Source organism: Stenella coeruleoalba (genome assembly GCF_951394435.1).
Source record: "Stenella coeruleoalba genome assembly, chromosome: 1".
Taxonomy (NCBI): Eukaryota; Metazoa; Chordata; class Mammalia; order Artiodactyla; family Delphinidae; genus Stenella; species Stenella coeruleoalba.
Genome location: NC_137169.1, coordinates 34,330,799 through 34,342,091, shown reverse-complemented (window position 1 = coordinate 34,342,091; position 11,293 = coordinate 34,330,799). Strand labels below are relative to the sequence as shown.

Genomic DNA, 11,293 nt, shown 5'->3' with positions numbered 1-11,293 from the left:
GGTCTGGAAATGCGTGCTGGTTCCGCCCCACAGCGTGCGAAATTGACACTGAGCTGGCGGGAGTTCTCGGCTGGGCAGGCACCTGGAGGAGTCACACCCCCTCGTTTAGTTTCCTAGTCTGGGTGAAGATCTGGACGTGTTTGACCCTTACCGGCTACCATACAGACCCTGCTAGGCTTGGACCTCGCTAAAATTTGAGTGCCCGGCCATTTAACCTTTGGATTTGTAGTGAAGGGCTTGTTTTGTTTTTTTGGTTTTTTTTTAAACCCTACAAACACACTCCCAAGTGTCAGTCGAGCCACGACCCACCCGCCCTCGAAAAGCTTGGAATGAGGCTGCGCCTTGTTGGTCACGTGACACCGCCGCCCAGTGTGTCCTCGCCAGGCAACGGTCCTAGAGACCGACAACACCGTCTGCCGCAGCATGAACGTGATCTACCCTCTTGCGGTGCCCAAGGGGCGCCGGCTCTGCTGTGAGGTGTGCGAAGCTCCGGCCGAGCGGGTCTGCAGGGCCTGCACAGTCACTTATTACTGGTAGGCCCTGAAACGTGGCACCTGGGCGCCTCAACCCCCTCTCTCTCAGTCAGGGAACCCTCAAAGCGGCTTCAAGACAGGTCCCTAAGAGTTCTATGTCCGTGTCCGCTTCCTCTCCCACTCAATCATTCCTCCCCAGATGTTTTGTTGCGCGCCTACTGTTCGCTATGTACTGTTCTAGGTGCTGAACTTCCTGGGGGAAACTCGGGACACCACGTCCCTCAAAAATCTAATGTTCTAGGACTTCCCTGGCTGCCCAGTGGTTGAGACTCCGCGCTTCCACTGTAGGGGGCATAGGGTTCGATACCTGGTCAGGGAATTAAGATCCCACATGCCATGCGGCTCTGGCCAAAAAAAAAAAAAATCTAATGTTCTAACGAGAAAGATAAGTAAACAAACAGACAAAACAAGATAATTTCAGAGAGTGATAAATGCCATAAAGACAAAGGAAATGTGATGGGAGGTTGGGCAGACAGCCTCTCTGAGGGTAGACTATCGATCTGAAGTTAGAGTAGGAACAGCCCTCCAGGGAAATGCTGGGGGAAGAGTGGCACAGTGAGGCTCCGAGGGAGGGAAGACTTTGGTGTGTTTGAGGATTAGATAGAAAGTTAGTTTGTCAGAGCATAGCCAGATGGTGACAGTGTGGGGAGGGTAGTACAAGATGAGGTCAGCTTTCATTTATTCAACATAACATCCACTGATCTTTGCTTCAGATTGGACCCTATTTGGGACCTGAGATAAAACAGCTAGGTTCCTGACGTCCAGAAACCTAGTCCAGAGCCGACTAACTTGTTTAAAAAAGAAAGTCATTATAATACAACCCTACATGACAAGTGCTGTCACTCAGGGAGTACTGTTCCCTGGGACCTCTAAGGATGGAAGCATGGTGATAGGGCAGTATCTGGAAAGGTTCCTCTGAAGAAGTAACATTTGCACTGGGTCTTGAGAGGTCAGAAGGAAATTGCTAGGTGAATGAACAATGAAGAAGGAAAGGTAGAGCACTCCTGGCATCCAGGACTGCTTGGGTAAAGGGTGAGAGAACAGACTTTGTTCAGAGGTGGGTAGAGAAGGTAGCCGTGGAGGGAGCAGTCACTGATTTTCAGACTGCAGTCCAGGGCCCATTAGCGGGTCATGAATAAATCACAAAAAGCATTTTAAGAAAAAAAAAAAAAGAATAGAAAGTATCAGAGTAATCCTACTTGAATTGTTTCTTGAAACTTTTGTTTTAGTGATTTATGTGGTTATGTGTCTGTACTAGTGAAATGTATTTCCTACTGTATGCTGAGTTTAAAAAAAAAGTTTAAAAATCATTGTGATAGGTAGTAGTAGGAGTTTAAACCAAGAAGATAAAGGTTAGGGCCAAACAGTGACATGAGATCAAGGAGTTTGGAATTTATCCTCTGGGGGGTCATGGATGGTTTTAGATTGGAAGGTAGACGCTGAAGGCTGCGTAACTTCTCAGTTGCAGTGGTCCCAGTGGAGACTGAATTAGGTGTCCCTCCTCGGTGCTTTCACAGCACTCTTTAGGTCCCTTAGCCTCACATTTATGACATGGATTGAAATCACTTGTTCAGTGGTCTGTATTCCTCACTAGGCTGTATGCCCCATGAGGGCAAGGACAGCATCTGTGTTTTCATTGCTGTTTCTTCAATGCATATAGAATACAATTCAGAATTTGTAACAGAAACTGCAAAGCCCTGGTTGCTTCTCTATCTTCAATTCCCACCAGTCATCCCCTCTTTTCATTGATGCAGTTACAGAGGCTTTCTTTCAATTCTAATTTGCCAACTCTTTTCCTCCCTCAGTTTCTTTGCCCAGGCCGTTGCCTTTGCTGGGAACTTTCCCTACAGTCACGAATCTTCCTAGCTCTCTTTCATCTTTCTGTTCTCAGAATGTTATTTCTTCAAAGAGGTCTTTCTGGAAAACCCAACCTAAATGCCCCTATCTGATTTTCTCTCTCACATTTTTTCTTCACTTTTTCTGTACTTTTATGTTTTTGTTTTACTTGTTTAATATCTATCTTTTTCTTTTTTTTCTTCTGGCTGGACCGCACAGCTTGTGGGATTTTAGTTCCCCAACCAGAGATTGAACCCAGGTCCCCTGCATTGGAACCACTGGACCGCTAGGGAAGTCCTGAGTAAACAATTTTAAGTACAGGGCTGGCACTCTGGGGAGAGGTGAGACTCCTTTGCCTGATATGAGCACCTACGTCCCCTTCATCCCTCCAGCCAGAAGCAATTCCTCCTTCCTCTCAACTCACTTTGTACTTACTCTGTACCTCTCACATGACTCTTATTTCCCTGCCTCATTATAGTTGTTGGCAAACATGTTAGCTCAATTTTATTATGCTCTGTTGATGCAGGATATTATGTTGAATATGTAGAAGGACTGTCATATGTATGTTATCTTTTGATCTGTTTCATACCCATCTGCGTATAACCTATGGTCTCCAGCAAAGTATCTTGAAATGATTGAAACTAAATATTTGATGAATGCATGAATAAATTATTATTTCCTATGCCCTTATCCTCCATTATTTTCTTTCTCTTCTTTCACTGCCTTTAATTATTTTTAAGGTCTTCTACTCTCCCCCTACTTTTCTCCAGATTTCTATATCCTTGTGTCCTAGAGATTTCATGATTTTTCCAGAAAATAAAGCTGTGGTAATTGTTCTATATCTCACAAATGGGGGCCTTTAATATCCCCTTCCAGGGTTTTCACGGTTGAATGTAAAGCATCTAGCCCCATGCCTGAGACCATGCTGGCACTCAATAAATATTGTTTTTCCTCATCCCAAATTTAAAGAGCAGGAAGGACAGTCAACTTGGATTTGTGAAAGTTTATTTTTTTGCAAAATAATTTTTCCCAATTATAAATGTAATTCATGCGCACTACAGAAAACTTGAAAATACAAAATATAAAGATGAAATATAATCCATAATCTCACAACCCAGATAATTAATAGCCTGACATTTTGGTGAATTTCTTCATGTTCTTTTCCTATAAATACATTTATTTTATACACTCTGTGTAATCTTGTGCATATCATTCTGTGTTGGATTGTGAGAATGTTCCCAGGACATAGAACATTTTTAAGAGAAGGCATTTTTATTAAAGTACACAGTGAAACATTATAGGTGAAAGAGGCTTCAATACTATAGGTTATTAAGTCGTAGCATATAGATAAGAGTAATTTGCAATATTTTTTCCTTTCATTTAACATATGGGGCACAAATTAAAATGCTTTCACTGTCCAGGAAGAGAAAACAGTGAAGTGGTATTCAATAGTAAGATCTATGGTGAACTGGAGAATGAATGCCCTGCCTAACAACATTCACATTAGTTTAAAAAACATGGTAATGGCCAAACAAAACATGTCTGGCCCACAAGCTATTTGACTGTGAGCCCTAATTTGAAAGCATACTTTTCAACTCCTTGTTTATGCATGACCCTGTGATGGTTGTGAGGGGTGATACAGATGAATAAGGAGAGAGCTCAGGAACATATAAATATGCACCCTTTCTTTAGAAGGGAAAGATATGCAGATGCTGTCAGTAGAAGAACAGTTCAGGCAGTTAAGTAAGTTAATATTTCCATTGCTCACACAATTACTCAGTAAGCCCGTATTAAATAAATACCCTGTGGAAGTCACCTATTTCTTTATTCTGGCTGTTAAGTGCTTTTATTGATTTGTTTTCAATAATTCTCTATCAAAAAACCCTTAAAAATGCTTTTTGTCATGTCTATGAGAGCTGTCACAGTTTATAAAGAACATACTTTATCGCATTTCTGTTGTCCCAGGAGAAAGGAAGGAGAGAGAGTATTTGAACACAGCTATGTATTGTCTATGACTGCTTTTATGCTACGACAACAGAGTTGAGTAGTTGCAACAGAGACCAAGTAGCTCGTAAAGCCCAAAATTTACTATCTGGCTGCAAGGAAAACCTTGCTAATCCCTGCCCTAGGTTATTGTTACCTGTTTTGGACTATGTATAAATGGAATCAAATAGCTAACTTTCTCACATTTAAATAAAAATATATAATAGGCAATAGAAATGCAGAAACCTGTGATTGTATGCATCCAACCACAGTCTCAAAATACATGAAGCAATAACTGGCAGAACTGAAGGGAGAAATAATTCAATAGTAATAGTTGGACACTTCAATATCCGCCTTTCAACAATGAATAGAACAACTGAACAAGAGATCAGCAGGGAAATATAAGACCTGAACAACACTATAAACGAACTAGACCTAACAGACATTTATAGAATACAGAATATACATTCTTCTCAAGTGCATATGGAACATTCTCCAGGGTCAACCAGCTATTAGATCATTAAAAAATCTCAGTAAATTTATAAAGATTGAAAATATACAAGGTATGTTCTTCAACCACAATGGGATGAAATTAGTAGTCAGTAACAGAAGGAAGTTTCGGAAATTTATGAATGTGTAGAAATAACACACACAAACAACCAGTGGGTCAAAGAAGAAATCACAAGAGACATTAGAAAATGCTTTGAGGTAAAATGAAAACAAAAGCACAACATACTAAAACTGATATGACACAGTGAAAGCAGTACCTAGAAGGAAATTTATAGCTGTAAACACATATGCTAAAAAAGAAGGAAGATCTCAAACCAATAACCTAGTCTTATACTTTAAAGAGTAGAGAAAGAAGAGCAAACTCAACCCAAAGCTAGCAGGAGGGAAATAGTGAAGATTACAGCAGAAATAAATGAAATAAAGAATAGGAAAACAATACAGAGAATCAACAAAACCAAAAGTTGTTTCTTTAAGAAGATCGAAATTGACAAACTGACCCAGAAAAGAAGACTCAAGTTACTAAAATCAGAAAATGGAAGTGGAGGGACTTCCCTTCTGGTCCAGTTGCTAAGGCTCTGCGCTCCCAATGCAGCGGGCCCTGGTTCGATCCCTGGTCAGGGAACTAGATCCCACATGCCGCAACTAAGAGTTCACATGCTGCAACTAAAGATCCTGTGTGCTGCGACGAAAGATCCCACATGCCTCAACGAAGATCCTGCATGCCGCAACTACGACCCGGCTCAGCCAAATAAATAAATAAGTAAATATTTAAAAAAAGAAAATGAAAGTGGAGACATTGCTACCAACTTTACAGAAATAAAAGGGATTATGAGAATACTATGTACAATTGTATGCCAACAAATTTGAAGTCCTAGATGAAATATATTCCTAATAAGACACAAACTACCAAAACTACTCAAGAAGAAATAGAATATCTGAGTAGGTCTATAAATAAAGAGATTTAGCTAAGTAATCAAAAAACTTTTCACAAAGAAAAGCCCAGGAGGATTTCACTGGTGAATTCTGTCAAATATTTAAAGAAGACTTAACAATTCTTCACAAACTCTTCCAGAAAATAGAAGAAGAGGGAAGAGTTCCCAACTTTTTATGAGGCTGATATTATCCTAACACCAAAACCAGAGAAAAACATCAAAAGGAAACTACAGACCAATATCCCTTATGCATATAGATGCAGAAATCCTTAACAAAATACTAGCAGACCAAATCCAGCAGAATATAAAAAGAATTATATATCATGACCTAATGGAATTTCTCCCAGGAATTCAAGGTTGGTTCAACATATGAATATCAATCAATATAAAACATCATCTTAATAGAATAAAGAAAAAAATCATATAATCATCTCAATAGATACAGAAAAAACATTTGGCAACGTCCAACACCCTTCATGATAAAAATACTTAACAAAGTAGGAATAGAAAGGAATTTCTGTAACTTGGTAAAGAGTATCTATGAAAGAACCATAGAGAAACACAACATTAGCATCATACTTAATAGTCAAAGTCTATAAAATCTTTCCCTTGTAAAATCAGAAATGAGGCAAGAATGTCACTTTCACCACTTCTATTCAACGTTGTACTAGAGGTTCTAGTTGGGGCAATTAGGGAAGACAATGAAATAAAAAGCATCCAGCTTGGAAAAGAAGGAGTAAAAGTACCTCTATTCACAGATGACATGATCTCATATAGAGAAACCCCTGAAGAACCCACAAAAAAACTATTAGAGCTAATAAGTGAATTCAGAAAGGTTACAGGATATACAAGACAAATATGCAAAAATCAGTTATATTTCTGTATACTAGCAATCTAAAAATGAAATTAAGACAGCTATTCCATTTACAATAGCACTTTAAATAAAGGAATAACCATAGAAGTACAAGACTTATACACTGGAAAGATACAAAATATTGTGGAACAAAATTAAAGAAAACCTAAATAAGTGGAAGGATATTTCATATTCACAGACTGGGAGACTTAATATGAAACAGTTTGATCTGCAGATTCAATGCAATCCCTGTAAAAATTCCAATTGTCATTTTTGCATGAATGGACACTCTGATCCTAAAATTCATATGAAAATGAAAGGGACCCAGAATAGCTAAAAAAATCTCAAAAAAGAGCAAAGTTGGAGAACTCACATTTCTCAATTTCAAAAGTTACTACAAAGCTACAGTAATAAAGATAGTGTGGTACTAGAATAAGGATAGACCTATAGATTGATGGAATAGAATTGAGAGTCCAAAAATAAGCACATACATCTATGGCCAATTGATTTTCTTTTTCTTTTTTTTGCAGTTTTTAAAAATTGAAATATAGGTAATATTCCATTTATAGTTATTATAAAATATGGCTACATTCCCCATGTTGTACAATATATCCTTGTAACTTATTTTATACATAGTAGTTTGTACCTCTTAACCCTATACCCCTATATTGCCCCTCTCCCTACTGGTAACCACTAGTTTGTTCCCTATATCAATGAGTCTGCTTCTTTTTTGTTATAGTCACTAATTTGTTGTATTTTTTAGATTCCACATATAAGTGATATCATTACGGTATTTGCCTTTCTCTGTCTGACTTGTTTCACTTAGCATGATACCCTCCAAGTCCATCCATGTTGCTGCAAATGGCAAAATTTCATTCATTTTATCTTAGCAGTATTCCAGTGTGTGTGTGTGTGTATGTGTGTGTGTGTGTGTGTGTATATATATATATATATATATATATCTCACATCTTCTTTATTCATTCATGTGGTGATGGACACTTAGGTTGCTTCCATATCTTGGCAGTTGTAAATAGTGCTATGAATATTGGGGTGCATGTATCTTTTCAAATGAATGTTTTTTTTGTTTTGGCTATATACCCAGGAGTGGAATTGCTGGGTCATATGGTAATTCTATTTTTAGTTTTTTGAGACTACTCCATACTGTCTTCCACAGTGGCTGCACCAATTTACATTTCCCACAACAGTGTATGAGGGTTCCCTTTTCTCTGCATCCTTGCCAACATTTACTTGTGTTCTTTTTTGTTGATAGCCATTGTGGTTTTGATTTGCATTTCACTGATGATTAGTGATGTTGAGCATCTTTTCATGTGCCTATTGGCCATCTACATGCCTTTTATGGAAAAACATCTACTCAGTTCTTCTTCCTATTTTTTAATTGGGTTGTTGTTTTTTTTGATGTTGAGTTGTATGAGCTATTTATATATGATGGATTATATATGATGGTCATATCATTTGCAAATATTTTCTCCCATTCAGTAGGTTGTCTTTTCATTTTGTCAGTGGTTTCCTTTGCTGTGCAAAAGCTTTTAAGTTTAATTAGGTCCCATTTGTTTATTTTTGCTTTTATTTCCTTTGCTTTAGGTGACAGATCCAAAAAAATATTGCTGTGATTTATGTCAGAGAGAGTTCCTGCCTATGTTTTCCTATAGGAGTTTTATGGTTTCTGGTCTTACATACATTTTGAGTTTATTTTTGTATATGGTGTTTGTTAGAGAATGTTCTTTTACATGTAGCTGTCCAATTTTCCCGGCACCACTTTTTGAAGAGACTGTCTTTTCTCCATTGTATATTTTTGTCTCCTTAGTTGTAGATTAATTGTATGGTCAATTGATTTTCAACAAGGGTGCCAAGACCATTTAATTAAGAAAAGAATGGTCCCTTCCAAATGGTGCAGGGATAACTGGATATACATATGCAAAAGAAGAATTTGGACCCCTACTTTACACCATGTTCAAAAAGACTTAAATATAAGAGTTAAAACATAAAACTTTTAAAAGGAAACATAGTTGTAAATCTGTGTGATTTTGGATTAGGGAACAGTTCTTAGATATGACACTAAAAGCACAAGGAACCAAAGGAAAAATAGATAAGTTGGGCACCATCAAAATGAAAAACTTTTGTGCATCAGAGCACACTATCAAGAAAGTGAAAAGACAACCCACAGAATTGGAGAAAATATTTGCGGATCATATATGTTAAGGATCTATTATCCAGAATATGCAAAGAACACTTAAAACTCAAAAATAAAAAGATAAAGGACCTGGTTTAAAAAAATGGGCAAAGGATTTGAATCAACATTTCTTCAAAGAAGATATACAAATGGCCAATAAGCACATAAAATGATGCTCAACATTATTAGTTATTAAGGGAATGCAGAATAAAACCACAATGATATACTACCTCACACACACTATAATGGCTATAATAAAAAAGGACAGAAAATAGCAAGCATTGACGAGGATGTAGAAAAAATGGAACCCTCATACATCACTGGTGGGAGTGTAAAGTGGTACAACCTATGTTAAAACAGTTTGGCAGTCCTCAAAAGTTTAATCATAAAGTTACTGTATAACCCAGCAATTCCATTCTTAGGTGTACCCAAGAGAATTGAAAATATATGTTCACACAAAAACTTGTTCACAACTGTTCAGTAATAATAATAGCCAAAAACTGGAAACAACCCAAATATCTACCACCTGATGAATGGATAGACAAAAAATGATATAGCCATTCAGTGGAATAGTATTCAGTAGTAAAGAATACAGACATAAAAGCCATATTGTCTGTTTCCATTTATATGCAAAGTCCAGAACAGGCAAATGCATAGAGAAAATAGATTAGTGGCTTCTGGGCAACAGTGGTTGGAGGGAAGAATGAGAGTACCTGCTAGAATAAATGGAGTTTCTTTTTTGAGTGATGAAAATGCCCTGAAATTAGATAGGGTGATGGCTATATGACCTCAAGAATATAATAAAAACATTGAACTGTGCACTTTAAGAAGATGACTTTTATTGTATGTGAATTATATATCAATATCAATTATGTATCAATTATATAAACATATTTGGAGGAAGGGTCAGATTAGGTAATGGATTTGGGAGTCATTCATAGAGGCAATTATGTAAGGAATAGGAGGTAATTCCCTGGTGGCCCAGTGGTTGGGACTCCACGCTTTCACTACTGAGGATGTGGGTTCAGTTCCTGATCGGGAGAATTAAGATCCTGCAAGCCACGTGGCACGGCCATTAAAAAAAAAAAAAAAAAAGAATGGGAGTAGATTCTCTGTAGGAGTGCTGTCCAATAGAATTTTTCTGCAATGATGCAAATGTTCTATATTTGTGCTGTCCAATTAAGTGTTTAAAAAATACTAAATATGCATATAAAACAGTCAGAAAAGCTGTATACCAAACTGCCACAATGCTTCCCTCTGGAGAACTAAAAAATGACTGGCTTTGGAGTACAGGCCTAGAGTAACTACTTACTCTTGACACCTGTGCTTCCTTACCTTAAAAAAATAATGATTTTGTCTTGTTTTCAAAAAGTTAAACAGTTACTTTCATGACCACCTGCTGCACCACTAGGACTGGAGGGCATTCACAGTGTATTCTATGTGAATGGCCCTCCTAGAGCACAGAAGACAATGCAAATGGTGCTCTCCCAAGCCATGCAACATATATATATATATATATATATATATATATATACACCTATAATTGGTATATATACTTATAATTGGTATATATATATATATACCTATAATTGGTATATATATATACCTATAACTGGCATATATATATACCTATAATTGGTATATATACTAATTACAGGGAAAGTGTCTCCTAGAGCCTCATCAAATGTAAATTTCTTTCCTTTCCCTAAGAAAAAGACACTTAAATTCATCAGCTTCAGTGTTCAGATATTTTGAAAATGATCTTAGACCCATGCAGAGTTAAAGTTGTCTTTGTTGTCATTAATGAAGAAGAAAAGCAGAATAACCATAGCATATAACTGCCTGCAGAAACAACATCCTCCCGCACCCCTGGTTTTTACACCGCCACCCAATAACCACGTGAAGGAAAAGCGATTTGTGTCGGAAATGGCTTTGGGCTCCCTGCCTGGTTTGTGTTGGGCTTACTTTTCTAGTTTCTAGGGCTGGGCCAGCAGTAGGGCCAGGAGAACCAGTGGGCAAGCCAAAGGTAAAGATAATGAAGTCCACGTTTTCGTTGTCAGTGGTGTGGTTCATCAAAGAGCTGATTGGGGCAGCATCCATGAGAAGATATGTCAGCTCCTGATTCCCCTGCGCACTTCCATGCCCTTCTACAACTCAGAGGAAGAACGGCAGCATGGCCTGCAGCAGCTGCAGCAGCGGCAGGTAGGGCTTATAGGACGGTTGCAGGGTTAACTCACGGGTGCAGAGAACCTGCCCAGGGAAAAGGTTGTACTGTGCGAGGTCACTAAACTATAACCTCTGATGGCAGAGACTTGGTTTTATGTCTTTATGTCCTCAATACCATTGTTGTTCTCCACATATCTACTGAAAACCTGCAGCATTAGTGAATATTAGTTATATTAGTGAATATTAGTTAATATATTAGTTAATATTAGTTAATATTATATGAGTTAA

The 11,293-nt window shown here is 37.8% G+C and overlaps 1 protein-coding gene across 1 annotated transcript in view; it reads left to right on the top strand.

The window, feature by feature from the left end:
* Window positions 1-20: 20 nt before the first annotated feature.
* Window positions 21-11,293, top strand: part of ZMYND12 (zinc finger MYND-type containing 12) — a gene marked incomplete at its 3' end in the record, with an annotated part of 34,270 nt that continues 22,997 nt past the window's right edge. The window contains exons 1-2 of the mRNA XM_079930930.1: window positions 21-533; window positions 10,900-11,041. Coding sequence (XP_079787056.1) covers window positions 424-533; window positions 10,900-11,041 — 252 coding nt within the window. The 5' untranslated portion in view covers window positions 21-423. The remainder of the gene's footprint in view (window positions 534-10,899; window positions 11,042-11,293) is intronic.